The sequence below is a fragment of the Pistacia vera genome, unplaced genomic scaffold (assembly GCF_008641045.1).
Source record: "Pistacia vera cultivar Batoury unplaced genomic scaffold, PisVer_v2 Contig461, whole genome shotgun sequence".
Taxonomy (NCBI): Eukaryota; Viridiplantae; Streptophyta; class Magnoliopsida; order Sapindales; family Anacardiaceae; genus Pistacia; species Pistacia vera.
In genome coordinates this window covers 1,233,240-1,253,656 of record NW_022196292.1, presented here as the reverse complement: position 1 = coordinate 1,253,656, position 20,417 = coordinate 1,233,240, and the positions used below count along the sequence as shown (strand labels likewise).

At 35.4% G+C, this 20,417-nt stretch overlaps 1 protein-coding gene across 1 annotated transcript; it reads left to right on the top strand.

The window, feature by feature from the left end:
• The first annotated feature begins 9,235 nt into the window (after window positions 1-9,235).
• On the top strand, window positions 9,236-14,900 carry LOC116145348 (protein DETOXIFICATION 24-like). Its single transcript, XM_031430800.1, has 9 exons — window positions 9,236-9,410; window positions 11,473-11,725; window positions 11,814-12,355; window positions 12,546-12,632; window positions 12,723-12,779; window positions 12,893-13,131; window positions 13,212-13,330; window positions 13,422-13,508; window positions 14,621-14,900. Exons 2-9 carry the CDS (start codon window positions 11,480-11,482, stop codon window positions 14,696-14,698), a joined length of 1,455 nt encoding a protein of 484 aa, XP_031286660.1. The 5' UTR covers window positions 9,236-9,410; window positions 11,473-11,479; the 3' UTR covers window positions 14,699-14,900.
• Window positions 14,901-20,417: the final 5,517 nt, after the last annotated feature.

The window sequence follows — 20,417 nt, the reverse complement described above, 5'->3', positions numbered from 1 at the left end:
CCGAAAATACTCCCCTTTTCCTCTCGACCAAAACCTCCTCACCCCTCCCCTGTTGGCCTTACCAATCACCGGCAAAAACTGGATATTGCCGCTGCCAGTGTTTTTTGATTTTCGGTCAATTCACTCACAGGAAATCAACTTCATCGCCACCATTGTACTCATCGGCACTTTCTCTTCAAGAGTCCTAACATTCAGGCCTTCAATTGTTTGCTGATCATCATCCCAAATTCTAGGGTTTTGGGTGAATAGGAAAAATGTTAACCTGGCCCGATGAAGCTCTCAAGTCCCAGTTAAATCAGCCGAGCTGAGTCGGGTTTTAAATAGTGGAAAAAACACAAAAGAGGTGGAGCCAAGATGTACAATCTTTTACAAACAGCCCACACCAAAAGCAAACAGAGCCAAAAAAACCAGAAAAATCAACAACAGCTAACAAAAACGCTTGTGCTGCAGTAACGGGACCAACGTTTGACACATAAAACATAGCAACTTGCAGCTTCCAACCTAGCAGCACCAAACAAAAAACCAAAATTGCGCCTGAATGCTAAGCAACCAGACCTTGTGGCAAACCAAGAGCATCCCAAGGAGACACGTACACTCACAAGGCAGTAGCAAGAAAACCAAAAAAACCACACAAAGCCGCAACACACCAATAGTAGAAACCAACCAAAACAGATCCTCTTTAGACCCCAAAACATGACCAACAGTAAAGGGATGTAGCTAGGATTTTTAGTGAGTGGGTTCAAAATATTTAAGTTGATAAATTTATAATAAGATATATATCGAAATCCCAAATCTTACAACTTAGGCTTTTTGAAACCTAGGAATTTAATCTTTTAATTTCAAACTCATTTATTAAATTCAACGAAAACATATTCATGATCTTTCATCAACTAAGAAAGCAAACCAAAAAAAAAAAAAAAAAGGCCCAAATCTTATAACTTAGGTTTTCAATTTATACTAACCCAATAAAATTCAACTCATGAATCCATGAAAACTCATCAAATCAAACTCTAAATATCAAGCGATTAACCAATATATCAAAGTTAAATCAAATCCCCGAATCCCTACAACTTATGGTTTCATCAGTTCTTTAAATCCATTCAAAATTAACTTAATAACTAACTAAAATTTATCAAATTCATCTTAAAACAACACTTAATTAACCCATACATCAACATAAATAATATTAAATTAAAACCCACATTAAAATCTGGAACTTAATCTTCCAATTTCAAACCCATTTATTAAACTCAACAAAAACTTATAATTCATGATCTTTCATCAATTAAGAAAGCTAAATTATCTTACCTTGTAACCTCTAAAGGAATAACATTTCTTGAGTAATCCAACCAAAGGAATAAGAGAGTACGAAAGAGAGGACAAGAAATGAAAAAGAGAAAAAAGGTAAAAAAGTGTTAATTAATTCAAACTTTTGTGGGGCCAAAATGTAAATTCCATAATACATAAAGACTTTTTTTTTTTTTTTTTCCAAAAGTTAAGTGGGTTTTATTGAACCACAATTGTGTATATGGCTACGTGCCTAAGCAATAACCCACCCATACTCCAAAAGTAACCAACCGATGTGCAGAAACAATCAAACACAACTAGTAAAAGGAAAAAGGACAACAAACCAAACACGAGCCAAAACACACCTAGCCAAAGGGCAACAATGAGACCAACCCCATGCCAAACCCCCAGACAAAGACACACCAACCCTAATGCATCAAAGCAACCAAAGAGATAGAACAGGAGAGGACAACACTCCAATAAAAACAAATCATCCATTTCTTCCATAGCCTCAACATTGCAACTCCTAGGAATGCCCCATTCCTCAGCAACTTTATGTACCCTTTCAGTATCCTTAAATCTAAGGCTAATCAGTTTGAACCTGACAACATCAAAAATTTGGTTCACAACCAAATGGAGGCTCTTCCTAAAACCTTTAAACAACCGAAGATTTCTCTCCTACCAAATCCCATAAATAGTTGCCACTAGAAGAGGACGATTTATGATAGATCTGACACTTTTTTCCCAAAATTTATCTATGCACCAAGATATGGTGTTATCACAATATCCTAACAAAACCTTGAAATTACCCTCGACTTGCACCTTCTACCAGACGATTGAAGTGAAGGGGCAGGCAAAAAAGAGGTGATCGTGAGAGTCTAAAACACCACTACATAAAGTGCAACTCATGCTCAAAATGACCAACCAATTACTCATCCGGTCTTGCGTAAGTAACTGACCCTTAACTACTAACCACAAGATGAACGAATGTCGTGGGATACTCTTACCAAACCAAATGAGTTGGACTCAAGGGACTTTGATATTAATTGGAGACAAGTCAAACCAAGTATGCTTAATAGAGAACTTAACATCTTTACCTTCTTTAGTCTTCCAAACCAACAGATCTCTATTAGTAGAAAGGGAAATACATGGCACTTGACTAATGATTTGAGGAAGACGAGTCATGATAACTTCTTGCCAAGCCCATTGATTATTAATAATGATCTTGCTAACTTTACTTTGTGACACAATCTCGATTCATACCTAGTTCTATCCGGGATAATTTTATCAAGCGGGCCCAAAGGATGCTAAGAATCATGCCAAAGTGAGCTAGAGTTACCATTACCCAAATTGAACCCAATATGATAACAGACTTTATCTCTCATCTTAAGGAGTTTCCTCAAACTCCAACTAGCATCCCACAGGATTCTAATGCCCCAAAAATCCCTACCACAGAGCCTAAAGGTATGGATCCATTTTACCCACAGCGAGCTCTTACTTGAGACAACACTCCAAAGGTGATTGATTGGACATAAGAGACACATTCCACACCTTCAAGGGGCGAATGCCCCAACCATCCTTAGATTTAGGAAGGCAAGCATCTTTCCATGCCACTTTAACCTTACCCCTCACGAGGTCATAGCTTGACTAGAGGAAGCCCTTAAGCAAACTCTCTATAGCTTTGGTCACTGAACTTAGGAGAAGGAAGATCGATATTAAGTAGACTTGCATGGAGGAGAGCACATAAATCACCAACCGCACCCAACCGATAGAGGAAATATATCTATTTTTCCATGAGTTCAACCTTTTTTCCACCATATCCATGAGAGTTATACAGTCACTATGCCTAAGCCTTGACGTGATCAATGGGATCCCAAGGTACTTAAGAGGAAGACAACCTCCAAGAAACCCATAATGTCGTTGATTCTCAAACAATTCTCCTCTGTGACATGACACATAAACATATCACTCTTCAAAGGATAAGGATGTAAACCTAAGACACGGGCAAAGTCCGTGAAAGCATCTTTCAGAACCTTAATCGAGAGGGAGTCACCATGGCAAAAAAAAAAAAAAAAAAAAAAAAATGCCATCTGCAAAGCACAAATGGCTTATCTCTTGCTTTTTACAACAATAATGGAATTTAAAGCCATCATTCTCTTCAATCTTCTTATGAATAATCAAGGAAAGAACTTGCATAACGAGAATGAACAGGTAAGAGGATAAAGGATCACCTTGTCTAAGACCTCTCTTTGCAGGGAAAAAGCCATGGAGCTCACAATTAACAGCCATCGAAAAGGAAGTGGTGGTCACATACTCTCGAATCCAATGAATCATTTGGCTAAGAAAGCCAAACATTTGAAAACTAAGGAGAAAATCCCAATCAACAGGATCGTAGGCTTTCTAAATATCCAACTTGAAGGCATATTGGGCAGCCCTAGAGTTTTTGTGATAATTACGAAAAATCTCATGGGTAAGCATAATATTTTCACTTATTCTTTAACCAGAGATAAAGGCTAATTGAGTCTGATCAACGACATCTTCAAGGTTATCCTTGATCTAGCAGCAATAATTTTATAAATTCATTTATACACTACATTGTAGCAAGAGATGAGCTAGTAGTCACCCACCAAAGAGGGAACATCTTTTTTTGGTACTAAAGCGATGATAGTGGCATTAACTTCTCTGAGCATTCTACCATAGCTGAAAAAATCAATCATAACTTCATAAACTTTACTACCTACAATATCCGAACCTCTTTAATTTTTTTTTTGCAGAGAAACCGTTCAGACCTACAGCTTTATCATCCCTAATAGAAAAAATAACACTCTTAACCTCCTCAGTAGAGGTCAACCAAACTATACTAAAACAATTGGCCACCAAGATCTAACTATCAAGAAGATCCTGCCAACCCTCAACATAAGAGATAAGGGAAGTCGTACCAAGCAATTTCTTGGGGTAATTCACAAAAGCCAATTCTATATCCCCTTTCTCCATTAACTCCCTCGAATATGTCATAATACTGTCAATCAACCTGATATTTTGAGAAGAATGAAAAGACTTATAGAAGTATAATTTTGGTCTCCCACACTAAGCTAAAGAGTCGTAGATTTTTGCTTTAGGAATCTTTCTTCATCAAGGAGGGCTAGTCTGAATGCCCTTGGGAAAACAACTTCTTGGTCCCAGAGCTCTTTATTGAAAGGATCCCGATCTGAAGCACCTTGGATCAACTCAACCTCCTTTCTAAGAATCTTAACTTTCCTAGTAAAATTACCTTACTTTCAATTCAGGTCTCTTAGAAAAGGCTTAAGAGACTTCGGTTTACTAACAACAGAGAACATGGGCACCCTACACACCTCTTTCTCCCAGATTTCTTAACAATAATTGAGAACTCCTCCTTAAGAGTAAGAAAGTTAAAAATTTTAAAAAGACGGGGCTTAGCCAAACAAAGATGAGGAAAAGACGTTACCAATAGGCTGTGATCACTAATATCCAAGAGCTAGAAAACATAACTTGATCGAGGGAAGCTGATGGAAAAGGAGCCATTGCCCAATATCTGATCAAGCTTTTTTAGAACACTATTGTCCCCATGCATTTACCATTCCAAGTGTACAAAATGTCGGAATGACTTATGTCTCCAACTTCAAGGTCATTAACACACTCTGAAATTGATCATGTCATTCGAAACATTATTGTTGCCCCATAACGTCTCACTCGAAAATAAGGTAACATTGAAGTCCCCAAGCACAAGCCACGGAGAATTTCCAACCCTAAGTTTATGTTGCCGTAGGTTATCCGAAAGCTCTCTCCTGCCTATAGCATCATTTTCAACATACAAAAAAGAAGCATTGAAACTAATACCTTTGTTAACCTCCTAAACGAAGCAATGAATGACTTGGTCAGACATCCCCAAAGGAGTAGCACAATAGATCAACGGGTCTTACCCAATAACAACTCTACCCTCTTGACCCCATAGCAACATTCGAGATCCATTTCCAACCCCTAAACACACTATCAAAAACACGGTTAACATTAGGACCTGTCACTCAGGTCTTCAACAAAGAACATAAGGAAAGTCTTTTCTCTTTCATAAACACTTTAACTTCCTTCTGTTTGATGGGTTGATTAAGGCCCATTATGGTCCAACAAGCTAAATTAAACATGGGAACTAGAGGGTGGTTGGAGGATAGCTAGACCCCTTCATTGGTCATTCACTTTAGCAAGCTTGACAACACCATCGTTCGGAAAAATTACTTGAGCCATATGAGTGGAATCTGATTAAAAATCATAACCATCTTTATCTATTTCATGATCTACTTCATACTAAGATCAACATGAATTTTCATGTAACACCCCGACCCACTACCAGCCCAACATTGACAAGATATTGTCTACTTTGGTAGTCTGGGTTGCTTGACTTCAAAGTCTAGCCCCTCATTGTTTTGTTTTCAAGCCCAAGAACTCTTGCTCAAGCCTAAAAAGTGTTTTGACATTTGGGGGATTTCCTTGGTATTTGACCAGCTCAGCCCTCTTCTTCCCAATCGATATAGGATTTCTCATTCTCTCCCTTTAAGATCTAGTGTCCTCGTTGTGATCTCTTTTGGGCTAAGTAAGGCCTCTTGACTATCCGCACACTTCTAATTGGGATTGATTCTAATACCAATTGTAACACTCTGGCCCACTGTCAGCCTAACACTGTTAAGATATTGTTCGCTTTGGCAGCTTGGGTTGCCCGACTCTGAAGCCCAGCCCTTCACGGTTTTGTTTTCAGGCCTAAGAGACCTTACTCAAGCAGAAAAAACGTCTTGACATTTGAGGGATTTCCCTGTTATTTGGATTCCTTGCTATTTATCCAACAAACCCTCTCCTTCCCAAGTGATGTCGGATGTCTCAATTCATACCTTGGATGGCATCTCCATTCTCATTATCTGGCTCGGCAGCAAGACATTGAAACAAGTTTCCCATTCTAATTCCTTGATTCCATTATAGACCCATCTTTCCTATTACTCACCACTATTTCAAAAGGAAAGGTAGTGAAACTGAGGCCTGAGGATTCTCATTGTAAGGTTCCATCTTTTTTCCTAGGATCAAAATGACCTTTGGAATAGACAAGGGACACAACGACTTTCTTACCTCTATCTTTTTTGGATACTTTTTCGAAACCTTCATTGACTCCTTCGGAAATATTCCCTAGCTTCACCAATTTATCTTGTTCCATCGACCTCAGTTGTTGCAGGCATCCTTCATCCTTATGGCTAAACACCCTACACATCCCATACTAGGAAGGTTTCCCATGATAATCCACTCTAGCAATCATAAGTTTACGCTCATCGATATCCTCTGTAGGCATACGAACCCTAACCACTTCTGTCAACTTCCTAGCTACATCAAGTTCAATTAAGATATTGGCAAAACCAATACAACCCAAGTTATCTCAACAAGTGTATTCAGTGATCTTGTCTAAAGCCAATTGTTTACCCATCGTACTCGCAATATAGGTAAGACTAGGCAAACTCCCCATTTCTAAGGGAATATCATAAAATTTCATACACGGCGGGATGAATCTTGGGGACACCTTATTTAGCTCCATATCGGGATGCCACTTTTGGAGCAAGATAGGTTTATTCTGGAACAACCATAACCCATCCTCTAAATACTAAATCATACCCATTTCATCTTCAATTTTAAAGAAGGAAAAACCTTTATCATTTGACATCACTTCCTTGAATCCATACTTTTGCCACATCTTTATTGCGAAAAATTGGACAACGTGGAAATGAGGCTTTTTCACTATGAACGATCCTACAAGGAAAGATTCCCATTTTTTCCTAACTTCCAAAGCCACTTAAAGCATAAGGTAGGTAGTAGAGACAACATCTTGCTCAATAGTTGGCTCAAAAAAATCCAATTTGATCAATGAATACTCTCCCAAGCCATATTTGCCCCCGACTGATTTCAATTCTCAAAATTCCCATAAACTCGTTTTTCTATTTCCATAATACTAACATCAGAAGATTGCTTTGGTGAAGTAGCAATCTCTTTGGGATCATTTAGAAACATCGAGCTATTAGCTCCAGAAACTTTATTGCCAAAATCATGGACTCCTCCAAAACCAACCCTTGAAGAACTTAAATCACCCAACCCATTACCTCGACTACAATTACTAGATAAGCCCACCAACTTGGAGCCCTCCAACCCACCACCCCTTAAAATAAACCCATTAGCTTTTAAATTGGTTGCATCCTCACCAAGCCCATGGCTCAATACAACTTAAATCCCTAAGTCCAAAACCAACATTCCCAAATGAAACCTCTCCCCTCTCCTTGGCAACTCTAAGAAAATCCTTTCCCTTTATGATTTCAATCCCACCATTTGCTAGCCGAGCAAAGACAACTTTGGTGGAGCCTAACTTCCTCACTAGAGGACTTCTCGAATGGTCACGACCACTATCTTCATCTGAGTTTGGAGCCGACTTGCTCTTTAAACCTCCAAGCCTTGACCCACTACTTGAAGTCGACAAAACCACAACAATCCTAGAATGTTTCGAATCATCTCTACAACATTGCTATGATTACCCAAGCCATCATCACTTGACAAACTCACCACATGAGCATTCCTATTCACCATCAAATCAACAAGAAGAATCATTTCTTGCGAATTACCCTCCACACAGGCACATTCCTTACCTTTTCCACCATTCTTCTCTTCCATAAGAGAATCCCCACCAGCCACCTCCATATCATTCAAAACCGGAACCCGACCACCTGAGTGTCCCCTCGATTTTCTCACACACCTCAAGGATTGGGCTATAGACCCCAAGCCATCACCAATCTCTTTTCTTGATTTCATAAAAGAATCGGCCTAGAATTATGCTTCATCACAAAATGAGTCCTAGAACAAATGACCGAGAAGGCCATCGACAGTGGCGGTGATGAGGCGTAGACCCTACGCCCTATCTTCAAATTGACTAACACTAACATTCATGTAATGCTTACTCATATTGTCATTCTTTCAACGTCTTTTTATAAAACAAAAGTATTATCTTCCCGGTACTTGCCCAAATATCAACAAAATAGATATTATTTACATAATTTCTATCGATGAATGTTTTTAACTTTGATATTTCTAGAGTTGGCATCAAGCTATTGAAAAAATTGTTAAATGATTTACTAAGCTGACTATTTTTTATAGTTATATATATATATTTGTATATTAGTTTTAGAGAAATATAATTCTCCTATACTGTCATCTTCAATCATTTCAATTCGTAAAATATCAAAAAATTATTTTAAAGACAAATAAGTAATGCACTTTGGATGTAATATTATTAAGATGTAATCTCAATATTCAAAAGCTTTAATCTAACCGCTAAAAGATTGTGTTAAAATTTTTATCAAAAAAAAAAAAAAAAAAAAGGGACTCTGGATTCACACACACACATATAGAAGGGACCAACACGTCACAAACTAGTGTTTCCATTAGATTTGAATGCTTTATAAAAGAACATGTCGATTGCCAAAGAAGAGCAACGGAAAACAAGCATATAAAATAATTCCGAGATTCAAGCTTGCGAGTTGGTCGAGTAGAGTATTAAGGAGCTCGAGCTCGGCTTGACTTAGCAAGCAAGCCGCTCGGCTCAACTGAAACCCCTAACCTCGACCATTAATTTTGCTTTAATTTAAGGGACACAAACTTATATAGAAAATAGAGGTTGTCGAACCCTCTTTACACATACATACACACAATTTTTGAGCCGTTAGATTAAATCCTTTGAATGGTTGAGATTAAATATAAATTGTGTTAATTTCCAAGTGCATTAAATGTGCAAGTTACATTGAATCTTAACCCTTCTCTTTTGACACAAGTTTGTGTCTTTTGATTAAAGCAAAATGAACAGTCAAGATGTGCCAAGGTGGAAATTATATATTAGCGCAGGGAGCAACACGTCACACACTAGTGTTTCCCCTAGTTTTGAATGCTTTGTACTTCTTTCACCTATATATACGCCTCATGCATGACTGATATTACTTACCTCTGAGAACTACATTTTTTCACCAAGTGGAGAAGTCTCATACGTACCTTCAGCCTCATCAACAACTGAACTTCAGCTCATTCGAAAGGCAACAGTGAGTTAACTTCTTCCTTTCTTTCATATGAACTTTGTTTTTTCTTTCATATAGTCTTTTATGCATAGAATAAAGTAGATTGAATCCAATATAATATTACTGAAAGTTTTCTTCTTCCATGTATATGATTTCAATCCAGTACTGCATAAATGATATCTATTTTAACTGAACTAAAGATTTCTTTGAAATTAAAGTAAAGCTACCTAGAAGAGAGAACATAAAAGTTCAAGCTGGAAAACCACATTATTAAATTAAAAATTCAGGCAGACAGTATCAGTTGAGCTTTACTTCCCTCTAGCTACCAGTCAAATATATATTAAGTGTTGGTTGAAAGTTAGGTCACACCTCTATTTATCATTTCCCAATAAGCGCACTATTTCATAAGTCTGCTCCTGTCAAAACATAATGAAAAATTAATACCAAATTGGGTTCCACCACATCTTTATAGTTCAAACTTCAAAGTTTAGAGGATCTACCAATGCCACGTCTAGTAGATTTATTTATTTGCGGTCCAAATGAGTTCAAATATTGTTAGCAAAACGTTCAATTAATGTAGCGTAGCTACGAGAACATTGGTAAATGCTAGAGATTCGCATTTAATCAATGGGTGCTTCAAGAACGATGGTCTTGATTCCTTGAGATAATTCTTTATGAGAAACACTATATATATCTATATATTAGAATAACCATATTTTTAAGATCGAATTGTTTTATAGTATTAGTATGAAATGCACATCTATAATATGCAACATCAAACTTGCAAAAATGACATAGAAACATTGTAAAATCTATTTTTGTGTGATAAATATGACATTTTATATCTTCCACTAGTTCTACCTACCCTCTTTAGAAATATCCTCATTTCAAAAAATACTTTTGATGGTCTCTAAAGTTGTATGTAGCCGCAAAGGATAGTCTGAAAATAGGTTTGAAAGGGGAAACAGGCTGTGCCCATTAAATTTTCTAGGAACGGCAGTCGGCAGATACACTTGTCCACCAAATTATTCAACCTTATTCCGCCCACAAACGCTCCATCACAAGGGAGACTTTGTCAAGGTTGAAGGAGCTCCCTCCCACTAAACCAAACCTTTGGGGGTTTAGAAATTGCTTAGTTGGGTGTATGAAAATAAGTTATTATGATAGTCTAATAAAACAACCTTCTCATATTTCATGTTGTGTTTAATCTCTTTGGTTATTTCATTGTATTATTCAAGATTTCTCCTTCATATAATCTGATATTTTAAATTATTATTATTATTATTTAACTTCCAATATATTCTTTTTCGACGAATATGTTGAACTTTATCAATGTTAAAATTGACTGTTAGGTAGGGGCAGAGCTAGCCACACCAGGCCACATCAAATTTCTTTTTCATTTTTTTTTAAAAAAAATAAAAAATAAAAAAAATATTATAAATGAAGTCCTTGTAAATTCAGTTTTCTTACTTTTGGCTGACTTCAGCTTCTGAAATTAACACTTTGGCTGCCATTAAAATAGCTTCGTAATTGTTTCTTCAGCCGCCTCATGCATGGAAGTTATTTTGGCCCCCAAACTAAAAAGTTATTGATAATGTCCCGTAATTAATACATTAAAAGTAGAAATTTAATTTGTAGGAAAGAAAAGATATTACTATAGAAGTTCGACTTTTAAAAATTAAGCTTAAATATTAAATTAAAAATACAGGGGAAATTCACGGTTCGTCCATAAGGTTTGGCTAAATTAATTGTAGTCTTGCAGATTTTTTAGTAACATTTTAGTCCCTGCTACATTAGCAAATACGAGGGACTATAAATTTATAATATTGCTGACAGAGACGTTACTAAAATATTCCATAATACCGAAGTTACTTAAGAGTCTAATTCTGCGCAGCACTAATTTATCTTTAATAGTCCATTTTTTTTCTTTCTTTTTAGCAGTTGTTTCTTAAATTGTAGACATTATTAGTATGTCCTATACTTTCATGTGACAGTAAAAGATTTATTTTTATCATCATACATGGTTTCCAATGTTAACTATACAATATACATGAGTATTTTAGGCTTATAATTTTTTATGTTTTAGATTAATCATGGATAATGGAGTGGAAGAGAGGCTTCTGGTATCGGTAGAAAATAGTAGCAGTGATCTAAAAAGCAGGATTTGGAGGGAATCGAAGCTCCTATGGCGGATTGCATTTCCTTCAATACTTTCAAGAGTGACAAGTTTTGGACTTATTGTGGTGACACAAAGTTTTCTTGGACATGTTGATGAAATAGATCTTGCTGCATATGCACTTGTTCAAAGCATTCTTCTGCGTTTTGTCAATGGAATACTGGTAATCACTATGCTCCTTCTATAATTTAACAAATAAAATTACATTGAAAGAAACAACCTTTAAATTAATTTCTCTTTAATTTTGGAAGCTGGGAATGTCAAGTGCGACAGAAACATTATGTGGACAAGCATTTGGAGCAGGGCATTACCACATGATGGGAATTTACTTGCAAAGATCATGGATAGTTGATGGTGTAACTGCTACAATATTGCTACCAATCTTCATTTTCACGACGCCAATTTTAAAAATTCTTGGCCAGAATGAAGAAATAGCAGAAGCCAGCGGTGTCATATCTTTATGGTTGATTCCTTTTGTCTATAACTTTGTATTTGGTTTGACCATCCAAATGTTTTTACAAGCACAACTCAAGAACATGGTAATTGGGTGGCTTTCGACTATTTCATTTCTACTTCATCTGCTTTTATCGTGGACTTTTGTGAGCAAACTTGGGTTAGGGGTTGCTGGTGCAATGGGCTCACTCAATATATCAGCTTGGTTTGTGGTTATTGGAGAGTTTGCGTATATTTGGGGTGGTTGGTGTCCAAATTCTTGGAAAGGATTCACTATGGCTGCCTTCGCTGATATATTTCCTGTTATAAAGCTCTCCATATCATCTGGTGTGATGCTCTGGTAAGCTAGTTTTTTTTTTTTTTGAAGGATATTATGGAAAATCCTCTCACTTAGTCAATTATGTAAACGTTTGTAAAATTGAAGGGGGATAAATCCTGGTATTTGAAAGTACTGGACCTTAGGGGAATAAAGTCTTTCTGTGGAGAGAATTATCAGGAGCTATCTAACTGTGGCCATTTTGTGCCGACAGCTTGGAGCTTTGGTACAATTCAGTCCTCGTCTTATTGGCTGGTTACTTAAAAAATGCTACTGTCGCTATATCTGCTTTCTCTATTTGGTAAGAATGATAATATTTAACTCATTTTTATGTTGTTTGCTAATAATGTGAAATATTTACTATTTTAAAGTTATTTTCTCTGTTTTGCAGCCTCAATGTGAGTGCACTTCAATTTATGATCTGCCTCGGCTTCCTTGGTGCTTCATGGTACGTCCAATTGGTTTAATAGATACCATTTCATTCTAAGTGTTATATCCATTTCACTTCAATTATTAGTCTTCTCAAAAATAATTTTCTGGTTCCGCAACTGTTTTCTATAGTGTGAGGGTATCAAATGAGCTGGGAAGTGGAAACTCTAAAGCAGCAAAATTTTCGATTAAAGTTATAATGTTCACCTCAACATTTTTTGGAGTGATATTTTTTGTTCTGTGCTTGGCCTTCGGTCGTCAACTTTCATACTTGTTTACTAGTAGCGAGGAAGTTGCAGAAGCGGTATCGGATCTATCTGTTTTTCTTGCTTTCTCACTTTTGCTTAACAGTATTCAGCCAGTTCTTACAGGCAAGTATTTTGATCGCCAAAATAATTAAAATTTTGGAAATAAATTTAAGGCTTGATGTCATATATTATATTGTATTCAGGTGTAGCTATAGGTGCTGGCTTTCAAAGTGTGGTTGCATATATTAACTTGGGAAGTTATTATGTGGTTGGAATTCCAGTAGGATGTGTGCTTGGATATGTGGCCAATCTCGGAATTAAGGTACCAATTTTATTATATAGTTTTTAGTGTTGATATATTGATTGAACCAATTGGTTTGTATAAACTTTAATTTATTATATTTTACTGACAGGGTCTGTGGGTTGGATTATTGGCCGGCGTGGGATTGCAAACAGTTATTCTTTCCTACGTAGTTTGGAGGACAGATTGGGATGACCAGGTAAATGTATATTGCATGCTTGCTAATGAGACCATGATAATTAGAGAATACCATTTTTGCCTGCCTTTGATTTTGCTCCTATATATGTTCTGGCTCATGATACCAAAATTTGTAGAAAACTTTGTTTCATTTTTTTCTGAAAAGAAAATGGGTAGGATTAGGAAGGAAAGTATTCATTTCATATGTCCACTGAGAAATACTTGAATTAAAAAGAGTTAACGACTTTTTCCTATCCAAATAATACTTAATGACAATTTCTTACCCACAAACTTTTAAAATATCATTTTATTATACAAATTTATATCTCATTTCTGATTCAGGCATCGTTGGGACCCTATACTACCACCATTCTCTTTTCCCATCATCACTCATAAAAACTCCTCAAATCATACTCCCCCCGACCCTGCAAATTTCCGACAATAGAGCGATTAGAGTTTAATTTCGATCAATCCTAACCACCAAAATCCAATCTTCCACCATTAAAAGACTCATCGATCTCCTCTCTTCAAAAGCCTTAATAGTCTGAACCAAGTTTGTTCTCTATTCACCGTTATAATATAAATTTGAGTAATAAAGTAGTATTTTAAAAGTCCGTGAATGAGAAAGTGTCATTAAACTATTATTTGGGTGGGAAAAAGTCATTTACTCAATAAAAAATGTCCTAGTAATTATTAGAAACTATCAAATAACTCCTTGTTTAGAGGGTTTTTTTTTTTTTTTTTTTGGGACATATTTAGGGGGTTTTTATGATATTTTAAGGAGTTTTTGGTAATATAAGAGAGCATTTAATAATTTTAGCTATCTCAAGGGGTGAATAAAATAAACCCAAAAGAAAAATAAAACATAGCTAGTTTGTATTAGTTACAATATTTGGAATTTTACTTTTGGAAAAATAGAATTTTATTTTTCAAAAGTTTGAAAATATTGTTTGGAATAATGATTATATGTAAGAGCTAGAAAGAAACAATTTTGTAAAAGTAGCAAGAGCGAAATATGTGTTTTGCACTAAATTTTTTAATATTTCAGATGAATTTTGTGTATAATAGATTTTGTTTAATTCAAATACAATGAGAAATGTACTAATACAAATAAATGTGTTTTGTCCTTTATAGGTAAACAAAGCATCCAATCGTATAAATCGATGGCTTCTAAAACCAACTGAAGAATCTAATCAGAATTCCACTCGTTGAATTTTAGAAAGAGGAGATTAAGTAATCTCTGGGTCAGAGACTCTAATAAACCCCTTCTTTTTTTTTTTCTTGATCATTCCAAAGAAACTGTGAGCTAGAAATGAAATGATTTTGATCATGCTTGTAATTTTCAGAGCAAAAATTGCATCCAACCTATACTAGGATAATTTTTATTTTATATAATAAGTTTCAGTTTCATCATGTTGATGATTGCATTTTATCTAGGTCAAAAGAACAATACATATTCGTGCTAGAAATTTTAATGAAGTTTAAATTAATGGTATTTGGTTGTTTGGATAAAAGGAGAATAGAGCAAAAGTTAGAGAAAATTTCGATAAAATTTGAAAAATTAATTCTTGTAATGTGAGCAAAAAATACAAATTATACAAACCAATTAATACCTCAAGTAAAACCCATGAAAATTTTCCTCTATCATATTCACCTACATATACACCCTGCTGTATCCTCAGACATCACTCAAGTTTACTATTTATCCCTGCCAACTTCATTTTTATCACCAAGGCAAAATAGAACTTCAATTGATGTTCAGCCGCAACAATTTTTTTTTTTTTTTTTTTTTTTTAATGATTAGGGGTGTTTAGACTAGCTTACGCGTATCTTAACTAATTTCTCGGGATCTTGGAATTACTGGTTAAGTAAAAGCTTTAGTAAATATCCCTATTAACAACAAATTATTGACTCAAACTCAGGACCTCTTGAGTAAAACATCTAAGAGTCCCTGTCGAACCATTAAGCCATCCAAAGGTAGTTCAGCCCCTTCAAGTGAACTTCGGCTAGCTCATTCTAAAGGCAAAAGTTAGTGCAATTTCTTCCCTTTTTCCATTTAGTGTTTTAAATCTAAAATAGATTGAATGCAAAATATTATTTAAAGTTTTCTTCTTCAAGTTTATATGATCAGTTCTATTTATATACTTCAAGTTGGAGAATCAAAATATAAACACTACTATCGTTACGATTTTACGCAACAATTAGCGAAACCCGATTGACCTTGGTGGAATCAGATTGCATGTGCGCCTGATTAAATAAAATTAGCAAAGAAAAAAAAAGAAAGTACACAAACAATTTTAAAGTGGTTTAGCAAGTTCAAACTTAAACCTACGTACATTGTTATCTTATTGATGCTTTGAGTATAAAAATAAGGCTAGTCTTTTTAGAATTGCTAACCCCTTGCAATGAGTTTTCTAAGGGTATTTATACAACAATTTGATAAGGGTTCTTTGAGGGATTATAGAGATTGTGGCTTAATTATAGGAAGTTAATCTCACGATTAGCCCAATCACATTAAATCTGGAATAATATGATCTGATATCAAATTTATCTCCTTGGCTATAGGGGATAAGGCTTATCTGTGATCTATGAGACAGTTGTCCATTTAGTTCACCCTGTTGTGCTTAGCTCGATCCCTTGAGCTTCACTTTCTCCGAGCTTGCTGTAAACTCTTGCACAATAACTACTAAAATACTCTGGGAGATTTTTGGAGAGCTACCAGTCAAATGTAAAGTGGTCGTGAAAAGTTATGTCTCGAGTCAAAACATGACCAACAAAATAAAATTTAGTACCAAATTGGGTTCCACCACCACCACATCTTTGTAGTTCAAAGTCTAGAAAGATATCTATAACCACCACGTCTGGTTGATTATTCTTTTTGCGGTCCAAATGAGTTGAAGTATGTCGGCTCATTCTATGTAGTTAGTTAAATTAATTAAATATTGTTAGAAAAAAAAAAAATTCTGTTAATTTAGGGGCCAATTATAATAGAGAACTATGCTGATAAAGTAATTCATTAATCGGGAACATTCGTTAATGCTTCTAATGTTTAATCATGCTCAAGATTTGGTCTTAGCCAATGGATGCGTCAAGAATGATATGGTCATATTGAATCTAGAGATAATTCTTTTATGAGAAGTAATATATATATATATAGGATAACCAAATTTTTAGGATCGAATTATTTTCATACTACTATGTAATGCCACATCTATAATTTTTAACATCAAAATTTAAAAACATTGAAAATTCTATTTTTGTGCAGTAAATATTGGTCCAATAGTTTTACGGTTTTACCTACACTATCCTTAATTTAGCTAAATTACTTTGACGATCCATAAAGTTACTCTATGTGGGTGCAAAGTAATATGAAAATCGATGAGACATGAATATATACATTAAATTTTCATAGTAGATACACGTGTGAACCCAATTATTCAACAACAATCTAGAAGTAGTGGGTTTGAAAGTAAGTTGTATAATAGTGTAATAAAATCAGCTTCAGAATATTAAATGATCGGTACAAATATGCATAAATTAACCTTCTCATATTTTCTGCCGGTTTGAGTAAAAATTGTAATACCCTAAAATAAGATGATTCTTATTGCCACTTTAATCATAATTGGTATAAAAATAAGATGATTCTTATTGCCACTTTAAAATTGTAATACCCTACGCCTAGGGGTCATGGTACATTATTTGTGGGTCATGGGGCAGTTATATACGATATCTCATTTTTTCTTTGGAAAATGATAGAGTTACCGAAAATTATATATCGAATTCGTGCATTGAATGACGTGACAAAATCCTGACCATTGATTAATATTAACTTATAATAAATCAACGGTCAAGATTTTATCATGTTATTCGGTGCATAAATTTGGTGTACCTTTCGATAACTAAAGCATTACTCTTCCTTATTTCACTTCTCTATTATGAGAGAGGTGGGCAACAACTTGCCTTTACTGGATTTTCGGCCCTTTAGACCATTCCATTGAATTGGGCTAGAGCCTTGCCATCTGGGCTGACTTTTACTCTATATGGATTGGGCTGGAGCACTTATTTTTGGGCCCAACAATGTCAAATTAATCTCTCAGTTGATTTCACTTTTAAGTTTTAAGTATAATATATATTGTTCAAGAGTTATCTTTCATATATTTCGAGATTTAAAATCCGGCCCAATGACCATAAGTAAATGATTCTTTTGATTTCAGTTTACGCAAACATTTCGGCATATAATTATTTATCACTAGCATTTTTAATTATTTTACACAAGTATACTTCGACAAAGATTTACTTTTTATTTTTTCTTCACATATAATATAATTGATTTTCAACACTCATCAAGTTTATTAAAGTCCAAATTGACTGCTAGGTAGGGTCACGGCTAGCTAACCCAGGCCAAGCAATTTTTTTTTATTTTTTTTAATGCATAAAATAGAATTGATAAGTGATCCTGGTGTTTGATGCTGATACTCACAAGGCCTATCTTCAACCCTCTCTCACGTTTGCATATTTACAGTGATGAAACCTCTAGCTTTTTTATGCATATATATAATGTGGGGGTTGGGACCAATCTCAAAGATAACTCATATAGAGTAGGTAATACCATCAACCTCAAACTCTCATATTATCTCAAGATATAATATGTTATCTTAATCATAATGTTACGTAGAAAATTTAAACATCTGAAGCTCTATTTATATTAATAGGTGTTTTGTAAGAATAAGCTAGTTAAAAGTACTAATCTATCTAACCATCAAAAGGTGTGGGCTTCTTTTTAATATTACTGAAATGATGTTGTTTCAATACAACTGCCTGGTTAAGCTACTTGAGCTACTTACTCAATTCAGTTCACTCTCTTACTTTACTCTCTTGTAGCTCCACTGTATAAATGAGCTTTGTAAACGCTTATCAATTAATGAATATGCAAGAATCAATTCTCAGCATTTTTGACTTTTCTCTCTAATCTTTACATGGTATTAGAGCCTTGACTAATGTCATATGGCCAAAACACCTAGTCCCTCCTCCTCAATCTTGCCTAATCGCATTGAGGAAATGCTTTGAGAATCACTCAATCGTTCAACCTCTGCGCTTGCGTCCAGTTTACAAGTAATTAATCCTAAACTCACGCCCGACAACTATCAATTTTGGAGCTCACAAGTCTTGTTTGCTGTCGGCTCCCATGAGCTTGAAGATCATTTACTCGGTAAAATTCCTTGCCCTCCACCTTTAATTCTTGCAAAATCATCAGTTCATGATGACCTAAGTGAACTCAAAGAAGATGTTAGGGCTAGATCTGATAAAATCAATCCAGACTATGTTATGTGGAAACATACAGATAAATTTTTAGTTAGCTGGCTACTGGCTTCTATATCAAAAAGTATGTTTGGCAATGTGTAAAAATATAGACACTCAACTGAGATTTGGAGGGTTTTAGAGAATGAATTTATCAATGATTCCAAAGCTCATGCTCTACATCTTAAGAATTTGTTGCAAACAACACAAAAATGTAATCTAAGCATTGGAGATTACATTAAGAAAATGAAGGAGATAAGTGAGAGTCTATCAGCTAATGGCTTAGTCATCTCGGATGAGGATTTACTATAATAAGTCCTTGATGGTTTAGAACCAGAATATGACCCTGTAGTAGTAACCCTTACTTCTAGGCTAGAGTCAAAAATTGATTCTGTCACACTTCAAGAAGCACAGTTTCTGCTTTAGAAGTATGAGATCAGATTGGAGAAGTTCAACTCCATTGACCTATATAACAGCTCTGCTCATCTAACTGTCACAAATGAGTTTGGAAGTACAAGAAACAATTCAAACTTCCCACAAAACCAAACAGTTGACAGGTCCCTAACCTCACTTGTGTTCAACAATAATGTTCCTTCTCTTAATTCCCTTGGTAATCCACACCACCATCAATCCTATACAGCACCGTTTGACACCTATTCAATTGGTTCACAAAACCAAGCTCTTCAACAGTTTGGTAATCAGATGTTTAGTCCTAGACGTCCTCCTGGTTATGTGTCATATGGAAGAGGCAGAGATCGCAATTCTAACAAGAACAAACTTATCTGTCAAGTGTGTAACAAGACAAGACACTCAGCTGTGCAGTGTTATCATAGGTTTAATGATGCTTATAATGGAGCTTTGTAGTATGGTTCCTCACAATTCATTGGTTCTCCTGGTTCATACTCTCAATAGTTTCATAATTCCAATACTTATCAATTTGCTCTTGGTCCTGACTCCAAGCAACCATCTCAGTTTGGCCCTTCTTTTGGAGTTGCTGGTTACACAAATGTATCTCCAAGTTCAGGCAGCACTCCTATATCTCTTGGTAATGAAAATACTGTTGTTGCTTCTAGTGTTTTTAGTGTGCCAAGCCAATAACCAACAAGCACCAATCAGGCATTTCTAGTAGCATCAAACAATGCAAAGTATGCCCTTACTGCAAATTATGGTGCTGCAAACGCTACTAACTATGCCCATGCTGCAAACTATGGTTCAGCCCTGCAAAGTACACAATCAGCCACTGCTACACGTTTCACCCTTATTGACCCTATATGGTACATGGATTCTGGAGCTATTGATCATCTAGCTTCAGATTTGAGTCATCTACAAGTCAGCAAGGATTGTTGTGGTCAAAATCAACTTCAAGTGGGCAATGTTGAACACCTTGACATCTCCCATGCTAGTAACACTCTATTACCCAACCATTTTCATTCTAAATGCTTGCATCTCAAAAACATATTATATGTACCTAAAATTACCAAACACTTACTTAACATTTCAAAGTTTACAAAAGACAATAATGTGATTGTAGAATTTAATGCTGACTATTGCATTGTTAAGGATCAAATAACCAGGGAAATGTTACTGCAAAGGGATCTTAAAGAAGGCTTATACCAGCTAAATATTCCCTACA

Bases quoted from the DNA above. Each gene is read 5' to 3' on its own strand.
- LOC116145348 (XM_031430800.1), top strand. From the start codon at position 11,480: ATGGATAATGGAGTGGAAGAGAGGCTTCTGGTATCGGTAGAAAATAGT. The intron at 13,132-13,211 runs GCAAGTATTTTG...TATTGTATTCAG, and splicing joins TATTCAGCCAGTTCTTACAG to GTGTAGCTATAGGTGCTGGC. The intron at 13,509-14,620 runs GTAAATGTATAT...TGTCCTTTATAG, and splicing joins GGACAGATTGGGATGACCAG to GTAAACAAAGCATCCAATCG.